The sequence below is a fragment of the Benincasa hispida genome, chromosome 9 (assembly GCF_009727055.1).
Source record: "Benincasa hispida cultivar B227 chromosome 9, ASM972705v1, whole genome shotgun sequence".
NCBI lineage: Eukaryota > Viridiplantae > Streptophyta > Magnoliopsida > Cucurbitales > Cucurbitaceae > Benincasa > Benincasa hispida.
This window is the reverse complement of record NC_052357.1, coordinates 37,480,914-37,500,271: the sequence shown is the minus strand read 5'-3', so window position 1 is coordinate 37,500,271 and position 19,358 is coordinate 37,480,914. Positions and strand designations below refer to the sequence as shown.

At 34.9% G+C, this 19,358-nt stretch overlaps 1 protein-coding gene across 3 annotated transcripts; it reads left to right on the top strand.

Moving 5' to 3' along the window:
• The first annotated feature begins 9,122 nt into the window (after positions 1–9,122).
• Positions 9,123–18,287, top strand: LOC120086843. Of its 3 annotated transcripts, XM_039043651.1 has the most exons (9): positions 9,124–9,811; positions 9,961–10,227; positions 11,013–11,201; positions 12,052–12,144; positions 12,267–12,449; positions 12,535–12,637; positions 12,737–12,922; positions 13,888–16,340; positions 16,855–18,287. In XM_039043651.1, exons 2-9 carry the CDS (start codon positions 9,994–9,996, stop codon positions 17,434–17,436), a joined length of 4,023 nt encoding a protein of 1,340 aa, XP_038899579.1. In that variant the 5' UTR covers positions 9,124–9,811; positions 9,961–9,993; the 3' UTR covers positions 17,437–18,287. The 3 variants fall into 3 exon arrangements, with proteins under 3 accessions (XP_038899580.1, XP_038899579.1, XP_038899578.1); XM_039043652.1 differs by having other exon boundaries at positions 9,123–10,227; positions 16,858–18,287; XM_039043650.1 differs by having other exon boundaries at positions 9,124–10,227.
• The last annotated feature ends 1,071 nt before the right edge of the window (positions 18,288–19,358 follow it).

Here is a 19,358-nt window from a genome sequence, read left to right as displayed (position 1 = left end):
TTTTCGCGAGACGGGCGAATCGACTATAACTCACCTATAAAGAATCGACCAACTCTTCTTTAGGATGACCATGGGAGACTTGACCTTAATCCTGAGTGAGTTGTGAACTCCTGTTTATGACGGCAAACCTTTGATCTATATGGGTGAGAGCTGTCTCTTATACACATCTAGATGTGTATAAGAGACAGCTATATGGGTGAGAGTGGCCATGATGGTCGACTCAATAAACCGACCATTTAGGGATTTGTCTTATTAGGGAGCTGGGAATATAGCTACATAAGATGGAATTCACTCATTCCCATTCCTTGGGAAAGTAGATAAATTGCTCCCTTAATAACTAGTTTCGAGTTTTGAACAATGAGGCCTCAACTTCTCACTGGCCTGAGAGATGTTAATTTATAGTTGGACTATAAATTGTTTGTTCATTAGAGAAATCAGTGGTGCTTAAGGAGTTATATGTAACTATAGGGGTAAAACGGTATTTTTACCTAACTATAGTTCTGAGCATTTGTGAAGGGTCACCGCTCTATTGATTGGTTATATCTATGGACACTGAAATAAATCTATAGTGCGAAGAGTGCAACTATCGGTCTTCAGTAGAATGCCCGATAGTTAATGAATATTGATTAATTGGATTAAAGAAGTTTAATCAATTAATCTCATATCATTTGAACTTTTAATCTGTAGGTCCATAAGGTCCCCTCGATAGCTCACTAAAGGAAATACAAGAAGAATGATTTAAATTCTTCAAATCAATTGATGGAATAGCATATTAATGAGATTAATATGATATGGTTAATTATAGATTTGATCTATAATTAAGAGAGAAATATTTGAATAGTATTCAAATCATGTTTTTTTTTATGAATCAGATTCATAAGGAATTAGTTAATTTTGAGAGGTGGAAGCAAATAAACATATGATGTTAATTTAATTAATTAACTATATACATTAAATTAGATTTAATATATAATTGTTTATTAGGTTTGCTAATAATCAAATAAATGTTATTTGATTAATTGTGCCCTAAAGGAAAATACGAAAATACTTGGAGAAAGGGGTAAACCTTCCTCCATATAAATTCTTTCTTTTGCCCAATTTTTTTTTTAAAAAAATGGGGGGAGGGGGAGGATTCATTTTGTGAAAACTTAGCCTCCAAATTCTCCCAAAATTCTCTCAACGCTTTCTCCTCTCCATCATTCCTCCTTCAAGGGTTAGAGATCACTCTTCTACCATTGGATTCCAAGAGAATATTGAGGTCTCTCTTATGGTGGTGTTCATTGTTTGTTTGAGTTGTGGAGAAAAAGCTTGAGATTTTCATGAAGACAAAGGGATCTACAAAGGTAAAAAATGTTCTTCTTCTCTTTTCTTCTTATTAAAAGGCATGTTAAATATATAAACATGATTTATCCTTTGTTTTGGTTTTATTCTGTCTGATTTTGTTTCATATAAATCGAAAAATCGAAATGCAAGACGTTCACACGCTTCCACTCGGAAATCGATCCCTTCAATGAATAGATCTACAAAAGAGACATTCATGCGTGCATAAGAAGATGCAGATCTTTAAAGTAAGACTCATGGCAGAAAGCAAAACCTATTAAGAAAAATTAGATCGTGAGTCAATTTTCTCACTCTTTGCCATAATGGAGTCTTTTGAGCATTGCTCATTGTTGCATATGAGATATGTAAAATAAATTGGAGTTTGTCCTAAATCTCATGTATCTTGTGATTTATAAAGACAAATTACATATCTAATAAAATAAGAGGTATTTTATTGATGTTTAGATTGTATTAATTCAATTCAGCAAACTAAGATCCAAGATTATCTCATGAAACTTAAACATGTATTTGGAGACATACAAGTGGATCATTTTTAAGTGATAACCTAAATGGTCTGTAGTATATAGATAAGGCTAGGTATCTTATTCTGGTGACACTACGAATACAACTCGTTTTGTAGATACTACACTTGTTGTAAAATGCTATAAATGATCTGATCTTGATTATTCATGTGGAGAGTGAGGGCATTTTATACAAAGAATTTAAATAAGACAGGATTGCGAAATGAATAGTCTCTCCTTATAACACTGTTGCTAGAAGAGACTTATATTTTACTAGGATGGCCATAGATGATTTAACCTTACTCTTGAGTGAGTTGTGAACTTCTGTCTATGAGAGTGATCATTTGATTTGTATGGGTGAGAATGGCCAAATTGGCCGACTCAACAAGCCTACCATTTTGGGTATTTTTCTGAGTGGAGAGTTGGGAACACAGCTACACAAGATGGAACTCACTCCTTCCTGTCCTTAAGGGAAGTAGATAAATTGTTCCCTTAATAATTGGTTCCAAGTCTTGAACATTGAGGCCTCAACCTCTCACTAGCCTGAAAAGTGTTAGTTTATAGTTGACTGTAAACTATTTAATCATTAGAGGGATCAGTGGTACTTAAGGAGTTAAATATAATTGCAAGGGTGAAATGGTAATTTGATCCTACTATAGTTATGAGTGATTGTGAATGATTGACTCGATATCAATTGGTTATATCTATGGACACAAAAATATATCTACAGTGCGAAGAGTGCAGCTATCGGTATATAGTAGAGTGCATACGTAGTTAATGAATATTGATTAATTTAATTAAAGAGTTTAATTAATTAATCTTATATCATGGGAACTTCTAATCTATATGTCCATAAGGTCCCCTTATTAGCTCATTAAAGAAAAAGATGAATGATTTGAATTGTTTAAATCAATTGATAGAATAACATAATAATGAGATTAATATGATATGGTTAATTATAGATCTGATCTATAATTAAGAGAGAAATATTTGAATATGATTCAAGTATTAAATTCTTATGAATTTGATTCATAAAGAATTAATTAATTAACTTTGAGAGGTGGGGACAAATAAACATATGATGTTTATTAATTAAGTAAATATATATTAAATTGGATTTAACATAATTATTTAATTAATGAGATAACTAATTAAATAATGGTTATTTAGTTAAATTAGCCCTAAGGGTAATTTTAGAAAGCTATGGAGAAAGTCTCCATATAAATTCATCATTTTGCCTAAATTAGTGCAAGGGAATTTCATTTGATGAAACCCTAGCCTTCAAATCATTTTTCTCTCAAAATTTCTCTTCTCCATATTCTCTATTCTTCTTCCTCAACCAAGGTGTGAGAGACCACTCTTCTCCCCCTTGGTTCCTAGAGAATAACAAGGTCTCACTTACGGTGGCATGTATTATTCATTGGAGAATTGTTCCGGAGAAGATGATGAGAAAATCGTGAAAAGTTCGGGAATCGACGAAGGTATATGATATTCTTCTTCCCATTTTCTTTTCTACTCTTCAAATAACACGCTGGTTTATTGAATGTTTATCCCCTATTTGGTTTTGTTTTTATGCTGATTTTGTTTCATTTAAACTAAATGAATGAAATGCAAGACATTCACATGATTCCGCTCGGGATTCGATCTCTTCATAAATATCTAGTTTCTTTTATGAAAAGAATTTAAGGAATGCATCTACATAGATAAATTGAGGAGTTCAACTTTCAAAGATCAAATGTGAAGAGTTTGCAAAATGTATATGTTCATTTGTGAACTGTTAGATAATTAGATCTTTGAATATAAGGTTTGATAAGAGTTATCATAACTTGTGATTTTGAATAGATATTAATGATCTTGTGTAGACAAGAGAGTCATTAATTGACAAGTGAATATTTTCTCACGTTTTATGTTAATGACATATTACTCATTGTGAATGATGCAATATAACATAAAAATTTGACTACCTACCCAATTAAGGACATAATGTTAAGCTTGTCTCAAACATCTTACATTTATAAAATATTTATCAAATATTTGATGCATAACGTCAAAAGAATGATAGTGTATCATTCTAATGTGAAGTCAAATCTAAGGAAGGGTATCCTAAGGCACCTCAAGTATTGAGGACAAATGATTAATTATCTTCTCTTAGCAGGAGACAATTAATGCATGAATGAGACTTACAAACAATTGGTTAGTTACATTGATTAAATTAATGGTGTGACCATTGAGAATAAAATTAAAAACTTTCTCAAAGTATCTATGGATAATAAGACATTTTGTGTATAGTGTTAAAATATGATCTTTCACAAGATACACTAGGCCTTACAAAGATTTAGAGAAATCCATGATAAAATAAGTTCTATTCTATGTGGTGGAGATTGGTACACAAGACGATTGTTTTTACTTGTGAAGCAAAACTTTGTGTAACCATAAAATATCCTTAAGGATCTGAAAGTGTTTCATTTCTAAGTTAGTCTATCACACTTTTATGAGATAATAGTGGTGCAAAGACTAAGACTAAGGATACTAGTAAACACCAACATCTAGAGTAAGACATATTGAGAAAAAGTATCATGATAGTGACCAAGATGACTTTAAATTACGTATGATTTAATTTATATAAAAGAACTCTCTAGGTTAAAATGTTTGAGTGTCACCTAAAATGTTTAGGATTAGGAGACATGTCTCATCTTTGCTAGGGCAAGTGGAAGAGCATGTTGGTATATAGTATGCCCTAGAATACATGTCTCACCAGCTTTAGTGCAAGTGGGAGATTGTTAGGATTTATGCCTTAAAGTCTTGTAATTTATTAGTTGATTAATTTAATTATTAGTTATGCAATATTAAATTCCATTAACCGTAAAAATTCAAGGTTATTATATGTAGTCTTGAGTAGTATGTAGTTGACATACAAGGTGGATCATGTTCAAGAAATAACCTAAAGGTTTGTAGTATATGGATAAGGTTGGGTATCTTATCCTGGTGATACTATGGATACGACCCACTTTGTAATAGTTACAAATAGTTTGATCTAGACCGTTCATCTAGAGATATGTGAGCATGGGTATCCTATACAAGGAGAGTGAATAAGACCGAACTGCGAAATATTTGATTTATCTTTGTAAATTCGTTAATTGATGAGATTAATATTTCATAGGATGATCATGTTGAAGGAAATCAAGCATGAGGATTTTCATGAGCAACGAAAGGATCGTTCCTAATTTCATTCGAATTTGAACACTAATAATTACGGTCAATAAATGGAAACTAACAGGTCATACATTACATGAAATTACAACATGCTTACAAAGAATATCAAGGGATAAAGTATGCATACATTTGAAGAAACATTCTTCAAACTCCCTTGATCAATCCAATGCATCCAAGAACTACAACTCTCGAACACAATGACCGGTACACAACACAAAAACAATGAACGACCAAAGTCTCCTCGAAACCAATCGAGTTGAGTGAGGACACCACCACAATGGTTACCTTGGTATTCTCGGTATGAGAATCTAGGAGTTGTGGGCTCTGTGTGGACTTGGCTTGAGGAAGAGACTAGAGGACAACAATTGTGTAGACGGTCGAGCAAGTGGGAGATATGATGTTGTCTATCGTATAGACAATATGCTCGATCGTGTAGAAGATGATAACCTATTGCATAGACAAAGCCACGTGATCGTTTAGCTAACTATCGTATAGTCAAACTCCACGATCGTTTAGTCTCTCTATAGCTATCACTTAGTGAAACAATTTCACTTGATAGCTTTCTCCGTGAGTAACTATCTGAATCAAGTAACATCTAATTTTAGGAAAACATTTTTCCTTTTCATCTCACGGTTACCATAAAACCACAAATAACCTCCCACTTAATTGGTTATTAGAGAAAAAGAGATAATTATCAAATAATTAATATTATTATAAAGAAATATGATAACCAACTTACCATATTATATTTATAACTTATAGTATTAATATTTCATCTCATGAAACATATAAAATATAGTTCTTTTTCTATTTTATGGCACCTAATGTAAATCATATTTACATTAATCCTCCACTTGATGTATCTCATATATCATACCAATTATATCATATATAATTGAATTTTCTCTTGTCAATTTGAATACTTCAAACTAAGACCAAGAACTGATTCTCAACTTGAATTCATTGAGATACCAAGGGAACCTTATAGACATGTAGCTTAAAGCTCCAACGGTACGTGAATAGCTGACTAAACTCTTTAGTCACGAGATCCACCATCTGTTAACTGTCGGGCACTCCACTAAAGACTGACTGCTGCACTCTCCTTACTACAGATATATTTCTGTGTCATATCAACCAGTCAACGGGTAAGTATAGCTGGACTAATTTACCATTATGTCCCTATAGTTACATCTAACTCCTTAAGTACCACTGATTCCTCTAATGAACATAAGTCATAGTCCTACTATGACTAAGTCCTTTCTTCCAAAGAAAGGATGTGGCCACTATGTTCAAGACCCGGAATCAGCCCTTAAGGGAGCAATCTATCTACTTAATCCTGCTTCGAGGAAAGAGTGAATTCCGTCTTGTGTAACTGAGTTCCCAACTCCCCAATCAGACAAATCCCTAAAAAGGTAGGCTTGTTGAGTTGGTAATCTGGCCACTCTCACCCATACTAATCAAAGGACCACCCTTAAAGGCAAGAGTTCCCAAAACACTCAGGATTAAACTCATGTCACCTATGGTCGTTTAAGTGAGATGTAAGTCTCAAGTATTAACGATGTTATATAAAGAGATGAATCATCTCGTGGTCTGGACTTATACAAACTCTTTGTATAAGACACCCCCGCTCGCATGTCTCCACATGAATGGCTAGGATCAGATCATCTGTAGTAGTTCACAACACTTGTAAACCTCTACAAAGCAGATCGTATCCATAATGTCACTAGGATAAAGTATCCCTCCTTAATCTTTATACTACAGACCTTTTAGATTATTACTTAAGGCATGATCCACTTGTATATCTCATATACATGCTTAAGTTTTCATACAATAACCATAAATATTTGTTTATTGAATATGAGTAAATGCAAAATAAAATAACTCTTATTTTATTCATAACAATGTGTACAATGTTTACAAACTACGAGACTCTGGGAGAATTAGGACACCAATCCCAACATATGTACGACTCGATCTTAATTCTTAGTGAATTATGAACTCATGTTTGTGAGGCTAGTCCTTTGATTAGAATAGATGAGAGTGGCTCAAGTTGTCGGCTCAATAAACCTACAATTTCGGGGATTTGACTAAATGGGGAGTTGGAAACATAACTTCACAAGATGGAATCCACTCCTTGTATAGGGTAAATAGACGAGTAGTTATCTTAAGTGCTGATTTCGGGTCTTAAACAAGGGGCTCCAACCTCTCACTGGCTCGAGAGAGACTTAGTTTATGGTTGGACCATAAACAAATTATTCATCAGAGAAATTAGTGATACTTAAGGAAATGAGGTAATTATAGAGGTAAAACTGGACCTAACTATAATTATGAACAACTCCTTAAATTTAAACTAATTGAACGCTATTAAAAAATTAACAAGTTAGTAAAATGGTAAATGAAATCAAATTTAAACTATTAATCCCTTACATTTATTATTATATATAGATCATACCGATACAAAACAAATGACATTAGTTTTTTAGTTTGAATTTAGCATTTTAATGAACTATGCAAAAATCTTCTACCATATATAAATATAAACATAACAAGAAATTTTATGATAATATATTTTTTTGTTTTCTTTCATAGATAAAGTAATAAATGGATTATAAAATTTCTAATAATAGATTAAAAAAAAAAAAAAACCATTAAGTGTAATGGAAGTTCAGCATTTAACTTGGAGCTATTAAATAAGTCAAGTGTATCATAAGTGAAATTGAACATTAATTTTAACTATTTTGAATTCACACATATATGTTAACAAATGTGGGTATATGTAGCATATGAGGAGATTTGAATGATATGAGCTATTTTAGAGTGAAATGAGGGCCTCAATCAATGATTTTTTTAACATCCACCTGGTACTAGATTATGTTAGATTTTTAGTTTTTAAGTTTGGAGTTTACTTTAAATTTAGTCCTTTGATTTTAAATTATTGTATTTTTATTTTTGTTTCAATTTGGTCCCTAAATTTCAAGATTTATCGTCAAGCTCAATTTTTTTACTAAATACTAAATACTTTTTCTTTTTGCAAAGAAAATTTTCAACTAAATACTTACTTTTAGTTCTTAATATCAATATCTATTAATTTTTTTTGAATTTAATGTCTATTAATTATTAAAAAAAAATTAAAAGAATTATAATTGATTAAGTTTTACTATTTTTTACTAAAAAAAAATTTACTATTTTTTCATTACTATTAAAAATAATTTTAAAATTTTACTTCATAATTATTTTAAATTAATTAATCAATGTTAATGTCAAAGATTGAAGTGAATATTTAGTAAAAATGTCGAGGTTTAAAATGTAAAATTTGAAATTTAGGGACCAAATTGAAACAAAACTTAAATCTAGATAAAATTGTGACATTTTAAAACTTATTGGCTAAATTAAAATCAAACTCAAAACTAAGTACCAAGGCCACGTGTACAATAGTTCAAAGGTAATCCATCAATGACAAGATAAAAAGTGGGTCCTACTTGATTACTCTTATTGTTGTTTACTTGCTTTAGGTAATATAAATGAGATGTGGGGTCGTCTTGAAAATTACGTGACACCCACTACCTTTATCACTATATATATTGTTATTATAACCATATAAAAAGTATGAATTTGTCACATTTATTTTTAATTTTACTGTTATCGTTAGGATCAAAATAACCGTAAAATGTGATGCATTTATAATTACAAGTAAATGTGATCAAAAGTAATTCAATTGCATTTGTAATCTGACATATTACGATTCATCGAACAATAAAATGTTTCAATTTTTATTACAATTTAGTAGATGTGACTTGAAAGTATAAGATGTTAGAGTTGAAAGACTAAATGGAAGTTAGACAAATGGATTAGCATTAGCAATAGCAAGTCCCAAGAGCTATGGTTGGTTTTGAATTTTGATAATATATTTATAATCTTCCATTTCTCTCACCTTTGAGATTCTGTCATACCATTTTCTCTATCTGTCTCTCTCTCTTCAAAAACAAAATATGAAATTGGAAAAAAGGAAAAAAGGGGATTTTGAAAATTGAGATTTGTTTTCTTTTCTTTTTCTTCATTCTTTATTTATTAAATTTTGAGGGAAAACCTCAAATTTACAATCCTCCTTCAACGTCAAAACCGTTCTTTATCGCCTCCTCTCTTCAATCCCATATTCCAATTCCCTAACTCACTATCTCTGATTCTCTTCTTTCTTCTTTTTTCTTGTTTCTCTTTTATCTCTTCCGCTCTCACAAACCCTATTTTTCATTTTCTGTATTTGATCTACCCTTCTTCAGCATTCATTTCCCTCTACTTTCATGCCCCAACTTTCTTGTTTCTTCTTCTTCTTCTTCTTCAACCCTTTTCACCTCCATTTTTGATTCCCCCACACTTCCTGCATTTTTGGGATTGCTTTAGTTTTTGTGTTCTGGGGTTTCATTATACCGCCCTTTCTGTAAACTACTTCTAGGGTTTCCATTTCTGCCCTCTTTAGGGTTTCCATCCACCCTTTTCGTTAGATTAGATTTGGGTGTTTCTTGATTTCTTTTCCCTCTTTCTTTATTGGGTTTCTGTTTCTTCTTCGAATTTTGATTTTTAACTGGGGGATCCTGAGATTTTGTTAAACTCTGTTCCATGCTTGTTTGGATTGCTTATGCTTTTGGCAATCTTTAACTTCAAACGCGAACGAATCCGGAGGGGAACGAACTGTATCGCGTTTGGTTGGTTCTTCCAGCACTCAAAGTTTCCTTTTTGACTGACAAGAACCTTATCAAAAGGTTTGGGGAAATTCTCAAATTTCAATATCTCTTTAGTTGCCCTCTTCCCTATTAGTCTATTTCTTTTTTGTACTTGTCGTTTGGTTTGTTTTTTGGATAAAGGAGGAAGTGATATAGTTTCTTTTCTTGTGGGGGTCTAATCGTTGTAGTGTTACTTGAGTTGTGGGAAAGTCTAGGCTTGCATGGGCGAACATGAGGGGTGGGCACAGCCACCAAGTGGGCTTTTGCCCAACGGTCTTTTGCCCGATGAGGCAGCTACGGTCATGCGAATGCTTGATTCCGAGAGATGGTCGAAGGCGGAGGAGCGAACTGCCGAGCTTATTGCCTGCATTCAGCCCAATCCACCCTCTGAAGAGCGGCGAAATGCTGTTGCAGACTATGTGCAGCGGCTGATCATGAAATGCTTCCCTTGCCAGGTGCAATGGCATTTAAACCCCCCACTTTGTTGTTCGCTATTGGGAAATGTGTGTGTATATATATCTCTTATGGCTAATAAGCACTGTAGTTCATCACTACACTCTTTTGGATGTCTTGGTAGTTGTTATTAGGAGTTTGCTTGTCAATATTTCATATGCTGTTAAATGATATCTAGACATTGTGCTGGAAGATCTCATTTAGTTATATTTTTGAAGTAGTTTTTTTTTGTGCATATTGCACCAATACCTTGTGTTATATGGGTCAGCTCATGAAGATGATGCGACTTTCTTGACTAATCTTGGTTAGTATGTAGTCTTCAAGTCAAATGGGCTGGTGTGTTAATTTTACATTTCTCTGTAACAAGTTGCTTTGGAAGATGAAACAAAGGAACAATGTTATTCTCTATTTCAGGAAAAGAAAATGTGCTTTACTACCATACTTAAACGTCAAAACAGATGCACTTGAGGAAAGGAAATTTTGGACTTGACTTTGATAATGGATAATTGAGCTTCCACAATCACCCTTTTTTTTTTTTTAACTCGAGCCAATTGGGGAGAATTTATGTAATCTTCTTGACCTTGGGAGGGCAAGTGTCGTGCTTTCTTGCCTATGTCTATCTTGCATGCCTCATCTAATAAAATAATTATGAGTAATTGGGTTTCATTTTGTTATGTCATGGCTTTGTTTCCATTCCACAGTTATTGATGATTGTAAATTTTTTACAAGATGTTATGCTTTCTATTCGATCTGTTATTTTTGCTCAAATTTCGACGACAATGTGCAGGTGTTCACCTTTGGGTCTGTTCCCCTGAAAACATATTTGCCTGATGGAGACATTGACTTAACAGCATTTAGCAAGAACCAAAATTTGAAGGAGACATGGGCCCATCAGGTTCGGGATATGCTTGAAAGTGAGGAGAAGAATGAGAATGCTGAATTTCGTGTAAAAGAAGTTCAATACATTAAAGCTGAGGTTGGTCTCCCATCACATAAATATTACCCCTTATGGACTTATCTTAGTTTTCTAATTTCTTGTCTGCTTCCAACTTTATTCTATTACTACTTTATTTTACTTAGACCGCAGAGAGCATTTATGTAGTTTTAGAACACAATGAGGTATTTCCAACCTTCTAAATTATTGAAATATTATTTGGTATCGTGTTAAAGCGTGTAGTTTACCTGTGCTTATCCTCATGTAAAACACATTTTTTACACCATTTTATTTTATCCCTTCTGCTGATACAATAATCCAAGTGGAAGAAAATGTCACGATTTATATGTAGTGAATGGTTATTAGTCAATGAGTGCTCATTTAGTACTTTTGCGAAACAATCTTCTCTCTCATTTCTTTTCTTTCAGTCTTAAATATATTTATTGCTACATAATCTTCACAGTTCACAAGGAGATCCATGTAGCTTGATAGGGTTTTATGTTGATTACAATCGAATGTTCAATTTCCATATTTTGTAACTTAGCAGATGCTTTAGATGATTCTGCTAATGTTCTTGCATGTTAGGGTTTCTTCATAAACATGGCTTAAGAGGGTGTTACATTTTTTTTTTGGTGTTGTTAAACCATGGTATTTATGGACATGTATTGAGCCATTGTCTCTCTGAGGTTCTTCTCCATCTCCCATAACTATTATAGTTACCTTCTATAACTATAACTATTAGTTTTAAAGTATGATCTTCTAATATTTTTTCACTAGCTAGCTTCCGTGTGTAATTCTATGTTGTTACTACTACCAATACACTTTTAGTCCTGGGTGATATTTCACATGAATTTTAAGTTAATTTCTTATATTTTATCTGTACATTTTGCAGGTTAAGATAATCAAGTGCCTGGTGGAAAATATAGTTGTAGACATCTCATTTGATCAGCTAGGGGGATTGTGCACCCTTTGTTTTCTGGAGGAGGTGAGTAGTGCTTCCTTACTAGCCCTGCTCTTAACCCCTTTCAACAGCTATAAGTATAACTTTTTAGAATGATACTCATATAATCATATCTTCAATTGGTCATATTTATTTTTGTTTTGTAGGTTGATCATTTAATAAACCAAAACCACTTATTCAAGCGTAGTATTATATTGATCAAAGCTTGGTGCTATTATGAGAGTCGGATATTGGGCGCACACCATGGACTTATATCTACTTATGCCTTGGAAACGTTGGTCCTCTACATATTTCACGTGTTCAACAATTCCTTTGCTGGTCCCCTTGAGGTTACTACTACTTCTACTCTCTTCCATTTGTTTTTTAGGTTTTATCCATATACCAATCCATGAAAGATTTTGTTTGGCATTTCAGGTTCTTTATCGGTTTTTAGAGTTCTTTAGCAAGTTTGACTGGGATAATTTTTGTGTTAGCCTATGGGGTCCTGTACCTATTAGTTCCCTACCAGATGTGACAGGTACATTACTATGCAGATAAATTAATAATTATTCTATTGAAAAGTATTTCTTGTTTGTTGGGGTATAGCCACTGTTTAATGTGTTCGGGATTTCTACAGCTGAACCTCCGCGTAAAGATGGTGGTGAATTACTTCTCAGCAAGTTATTTCTTGAAGCATGCAGTGCAGTATATGCTGTTTTTCCTGGGGGCCAAGAAAATCAAGGGCAGCCGTTTGTTTCTAAACATTTTAATGTAATAGATCCTTTGCGTGTTAACAACAACCTTGGGCGTAGTGTAAGTAAAGGTATATAAATTTTAAAATTTTTGAGCTTTTGTTACCAATCTGTTCTCAACAGTGTAGAAATAATTATTTCTTGTAGTAAGCCATTAATGGTGCCACTGAAAAAAAATAATTTACTTAGTTTCTAGTTTCTGACTGACTGATGGTTAGTATTTCTAGGCATTACCATGCTATTGAAGGTTGGGCCTCGACTCTGGCTTAATTTCAATACTTAAGTTTCTTAGTGTTTCATTTGTTTGAATTTGACCTGACCATGTTCCACTGTTTTTCAGTAACAACTTTTTGTACTTCTTAAAAGGAATTTCTTATTATAGCTTTACAGGTGATATATTAAATAACTGGAAATCTTATATTGGAGCACTTGGTGAGGGTGCGAAAAGTTTTTAAGCCCTAAATGGATACTAATCATTTGGGTCTTGGAAGCTTTTAAGTAGGGTTTCATCTCTGTTCTAATTTAAGTTAGAAGGTTGATATTATGATAAGCTGTTAATTAGAAAGATTGAGGTGAACCGAGCACTTACAGAACTTGCTAGGCTAATTTGAGAATTCATCTTCACTCGCAACACAGACACCCACACAATCCTTCTTCCCTCATTCTTTCCACCCTCCCTACATATGCACACAGTCTTCTATCATGAACATTTTGGTAGATTTCCCTTTTTACCTCTCCTCATAAACTCACTATTGTAGGCTTAATATATTGTTCCTGGTTTTGTGTGTTTGATGATATATTTGGCATTGGTGATAGTGAAATATAGAACTGTCCTTTCAAATGAATAAGCAATATTTTAATGGGTTTGTGTGATGATTGGATTCCCTATTTCCCATTCTTGTGGTGAATGGTAATATGAAATTTTATTTTTGCTCAAGTGCATCATGTTAATCGGTAAAATGCATGGTTCATTTGCTGCATGCTTTGTTTTGTAATCGTTGGCAGCAACTTCAGTTGTGGTACATGTGTTACCCAGGTAACTTCTTCAGGATACGCAGTGCATTTGCATTTGGAGCTAAAAGGTTGGCAAGATTGTTCGAGTGCCCTAGAGAAGATATTCTTGGAGAACTAAATCAATTTTTTTTGAACACTTGGGAGAGACATGGCAGTGGCCAACGCCCTGATGTTCCAAAAACTGAATTGAAGTACTTGAGATTATCAAATCCAGAGCATTTACATGGTTCTGAGAATCTCAGAAACAAAACGAACAGCAAAAGAAATGAGAATTCATCTGTTCGTGAAACCCAAGATATAGAGTCCCATGGCTCTCATGCTATGAACTCAGTACAAGGTAATTCTCCCTTGGAAAGTGCTTCTAGAAATGACACTTCGACGACTTCTCGTAATCAAGCCCAAAGGAGTTCTGGCAGCTCAAACAACTCAAGGTCCTCTGATCATAGTAGGAAAGAAACGATCTACAGTCAAGGTATTCTTGTAGATAGAAGTCAGAGATATGCTAAACCTGAGAACCATGTGAATGATGTACAGGGAAGGTTTCTGTTTGCAAGGACGCGTTCTAGCCCAGAGCTGACTGACACCTACAGTGAAGTTTCATCTCCATCAAGGCGTAACAGAGTTCCTGAAAGTGGGAAAGCCCATTCTAACAGAACAGATGCCAACAGGAGGAAGAACCTTGAATCTGATAATGTGGACACCCACTTGAGATCTTCAACTGACGAACCATCAATTGTTAGGCATATCCCAACCCGTCAGAGCATTGATGCTACTGGTGATTCCAACAGTGGTTCAAATAGTTACCAGGATGAGTCTGGCCTTGGGACTGTTGGCGAGGATTTTGCTTCTATTTCAGGGACATTAGCGATGCATCAGGAGGAGCAAGATCTTGTTAACTTGATGGCATCATCTACAGCCCATAATTTTAATGGACAGGTTCATCTGCCACTGAATTTGACGACAGGTCACCTACCTCTTCCATTACCTTCTTCTGTTTTAGCACCTATGGGCTATGCTCCAAGGAACTTGGGAGGAATGGTACCCACCAATATTCCATTGATTGAGACTCCTTGGGGTGCAAATATGCATTTTCCACAAGGATTTGTTCCTTCTCCGTTGACTCACTATTTTCCTGGCATGGGATTGACCACAAGTTCAGAAGATGGCATTGAGTCAGGCAATGAAAATTTTAGTTCTGTAGAAATGAATTCAAGAGAGGGCGATCAAGACTTTTGGAATGAGCAAGATAGGAATTCTACTGTTGGGTTTGAGCATGACAATGGGGGATTTGATGGGCCTCAGTCGGATGATAAGCAACAGTCTACTTCTGGAGGTTTTAACTTTAGTCCTTCATTCCGAATGTCTGTATCTGGCAGTACTGCTGCTGTTCATAAAAAGCATGCCAAAGAAAATAGGGTTGCAACGAAGGATGGGACGACAAGTACTTATCAAGATGACAGAGAGAATGAAGCATGTTATGATGACAGACCATCATCTTTTAGGCCATCTACTGGTGTTGCACACACTAGTGGCCTAAGAAACAAGATCACCACAGAAAGTTCTTGGGATGAGTTGTCTTCAAGAGCCTCAAAATCATCTAGAGAGAAACGGGGATGGAAATCAAATACCTTTGACCTGCCATCTTATGGGAAAGGCAAAAATGTTTCTGAACATTCATGTACTGTGACTGATGAAGATAGCAGAGATTGGAGTCACTCACCTAGTTTGGGTACTGAATTGGCTGAAATAAGTGGTGGACCTCAATCAATAGCATCCATGCATGCCACAAGGCATCAAATTACTGGACTTGAACCACCTCATACAACTGGGTCAGATCCACTAATACCTCTTGCTCCTGTGCTCTTGGGCCCAGGTTCTAGGCAAAGAGCTGTCGATAATTCAGGGGTGGTTCCTTTTGCATTTTATCCTACAGGGCCACCTGTCCCCTTTGTTACAATGCTTCCAGTATATAATTTTCCATCAGAGACAGGAACTTCGGATGCTTCAACTAGTCATTTCAGCGAGGACTCCTTGGATAATGCTGATTCTTCTCAGAGTATTGATTTGTCTGAAGGACACAATAAGTCTGATGTTTTAACCCTCACCAATCCTATGAGGGGGACTTCCTTTATTGAATCTTTAGAACCCAAACCTGACATTCTTAATAGCGATTTTGCTAGTCATTGGCAAAATCTGCAATATGGGCGGTTTTGCCAAAATTCTCGGCATCCATCACCCGTGATTTATCCTTCACCTGTTGTTGTACCTCCTGTCTACCTACAGGGTCGTTTTCCATGGGATGGGCCTGGAAGACCTCTTTCTGCCAACATGAATTTGTTTACTCTGGGTTATGGGTCTCGTTTAGTCCCTGTTGCTCCTCTTCAGTCTGTTTCTAACAGGCCTAATATATATCAGCATTACATTGATGAAATGCCAAGACATCGCAGCGGGACTGGAACATACTTGCCAAATCCTGTAAGAAAACTGCTTCCACTTATTTAAATGATTTGTTTGGTTCAGCTACTTTATGAAAACAGTTGCTAAATCTGTCCTATACTCAAACTCCTATCTTGCGGCTTATTTATTTATCAATTTTGGAATATTGTACACTCGTTACATGCTTCCTCATCATGTTCTGGTATTTGTCATTTGTGTATAAACCAAACATTATTTCTGCATGTCATACATTTATCTTTAATTTTTCTGCAGTTTTGATGGTTCCACTGGGCACACCTACCCCATTTCTTTCCTATTTCTTTCCTATTGTTATGTTCCAAAGAAGTTTAATTGTTATCAGCTGGTTACATGTTTTTCTTTTGTTTCCCTTTTCTTTATATTCTTTAATTGAAATTTCTGCATTTGTGTTTCAAAGCAGTTTTTTACTTGTGTTTCCTGCCAAGGTGTTTCCTTGCTTTCTGAATGGTTTGAGTTAAACCTAGCATGTTATTCTTCTCTAGATTCTTACTTTGCTTCTTTTACTTTGTTTTAGAAGGCATCAACGCGTGAACGGCAGAATGCCAGACGAGGAAACTTCAGCTATGATAGAAGTGATAGTCATGGTGAAAGAGATGGAAACTGGAGCATCAATTCAAAATCACGAGCTTCTGGTCGCCGTGGCCAAGTCGACAAGCCAAATTCCAGGTTAGATCGCTTGTCTGCTAGTGAGAATCGTGTTGAAAGGGGTTGGAGCTCACATAGGCACGACTCCTTGCCTTACCAATCCCAGAATGGTCCGATCCGCTCAAACTCCTCACAGAGTGGTTCCACTAGTATGGCATATGGCATGTATCCGCTACCAAGCATGAATCCAGGCGTGGTGTCTTCTAATGGACCTTCCATGCCCTCTGTTGTGATGCTTTATCCTTTGGATCATAATGGCGGGTATGGCTCACCTGCAGAACAGCTCGAGTTTGGATCTCTTGGACCTGTAGGTTTTTCTAATGTAAACGATGTGTCACAAATGAACGAGGGAGGAAGAATGAGTAGGGCATTCGAGGATCAAAGATTTCATGGTAGCTCAAATCAACGGACTTCTCTCGAAGAACCTCCTTCACCTCATCTTCAGAGGTAGCCTTAGCTTAATTTCCTTCACGACCGAACTATTTTCCAAGATAGGAAAGCGTCAACTGAAAAAAAGATCCATCATGACACTGTCGAGCTGTGTCGGTTGAATTCATCGATTCTACTAGCAGCTGGCAGCATCTCCCGAGCCGTAGCCATGCACCCTTTAACTCAATTCCTGTATGAACAAATATGCATATGAGGGAACCCGTACCCCAACTCTTTGACTGTTATTCCTCCCAAGGATATGCACATTTGGGAATTTGGTTTTATTTTGGCAAACAAGGGCCATCAGAGGAACTTTTGGTCAAAGCTGAGGTTGTTAGCCTATTGCATTTTGAACCAGGGAGGAGGTCTCTGAAAGTGAAAGGTCATTTATATCCTCGTGTCGTAAAGTGGTTTGAAGAAAATGTTGTGATGGAGAAATCAATGGCGTGCAGTAGTTTGTATGTATATTAAAGAGCAGAATCCATCCCATTTAGAGAGGGACAGAAAGTGGCAGTGAAGGAAGGAAGGAGGTCGCGGGTCTCGGGCGATTAGAAGATGATGATCATTTTATGGTTTAGATACGGTTTATAACTAATCAAGTTAGAAAAGTAGAAATCATTTGGGTTGGAATTTGGGGTGTTTTCCCCCATGTCATTACAACACGATTTGCTTCCATGGAATTCTGTCACAAAAATACATTACATTTTAGGGTTCCCAATTTAGAGTCTCACTCCACTTCACTTTGTAATAGCCTTTTTCTTTCTTATTATTACAAACTCCTAAACTCCTTTGCACATTATGATGTTACCTACTTTGACAGAATAGCAATGACAGCACCACCAACAGCAGCGTTAAACTGCAATTGCTTCTTCATATCTTTTTTTAAATACCATAAATTTTGAGCATAAATGATGTGGGAATACTTTACAACTTTGTGTTTTGTAGTGTTTTGTTATCTCTAGTTTATCTTTGTGAAATGAGATTTTACAACTTCGCAGTTAATTTTCTATAACAACGATCTGTTTTGGAAATTAGTACTTTTTTAAAAAATTATAATTCAATGCTACATCTTATTCGATCAGAACTAAAATATATGGAGTGCTTTTAACTCACTTTAGATGATGTAAATTCATATCATGGTCGGTAAACCTTGCGGATTTATCTATGCCTTTGTTCTTGTATTTAGATTTTATTTATCATTATTATTACTATTATTATTGTTTTTTGAGTTGAACATGTTGGGTAAAATTGAGTTCTTCTCACATTGACACTTGGGTTTCTAAATTGAACTTAAATTGAACTTTCAATATTGTGCCAATTTGTCTCGTATACTTGAAAATTTTGAACTAGGTCTTCTAACTTTCAATTTCGTCAGTTTAATATATTTTTTTTTAAACTTCAAGAACCAAATAGACATTAATTTCAAACTTTGGTGATCACATTGGAATCATTCTTTAAGTATAGAAATCAAATAGACATTAACTTAATACGATATATAGGTTAATGTCTATTTGATCTCTATTACTTAAATGATTGGGAAATGCTTCTAAATGATTCTCGAGTTAATTATGTGTTATGTCGGGGTTCAATCTGAAATTACAATTCCGTTCTTTCTGAAATTACAATTCCTTTGTTGTTACCTTCTTCAACAATGATGATTGCTGACAAACCCACTGGCTCGCACGAGCTCTCCAACCTAGCCACCACATCCCTAAACAAAGAAGTGCTATAGAAACCCGACATGCTATTTGTGTTATTTAAATATTACAAGAGTTGATTTTAGGGAAGCTCAAGTTAAATGTTGGGAAGAAATGTATCTTTGGTCCTTGAAGTTTAAGATTAGTGTCTATTTAGTCCCTAGAGTTCCAAAATGAACATTTAATCTCCCAGGTTTGAAAATACTTCTAAATGGTCCATAAATAAATTTGACCGTTAGTCGATTAA

Coding starts and splice junctions, on each gene's coding strand:
- LOC120086843 (XM_039043651.1), top strand. CDS start 9,994: ATGGGCGAACATGAGGGGTGGGCACAGCCACCAAGTGGGCTTTTGCCC. Junction 10,228..11,012: donor TGAAATGCTTCCCTTGCCAG/GTGCAATGGCAT, acceptor GACAATGTGCAG/GTGTTCACCTTTGGGTCTGT. Junction 16,341..16,854: donor GAACATACTTGCCAAATCCT/GTAAGAAAACTG, acceptor ACTTTGTTTTAG/AAGGCATCAACGCGTGAACG.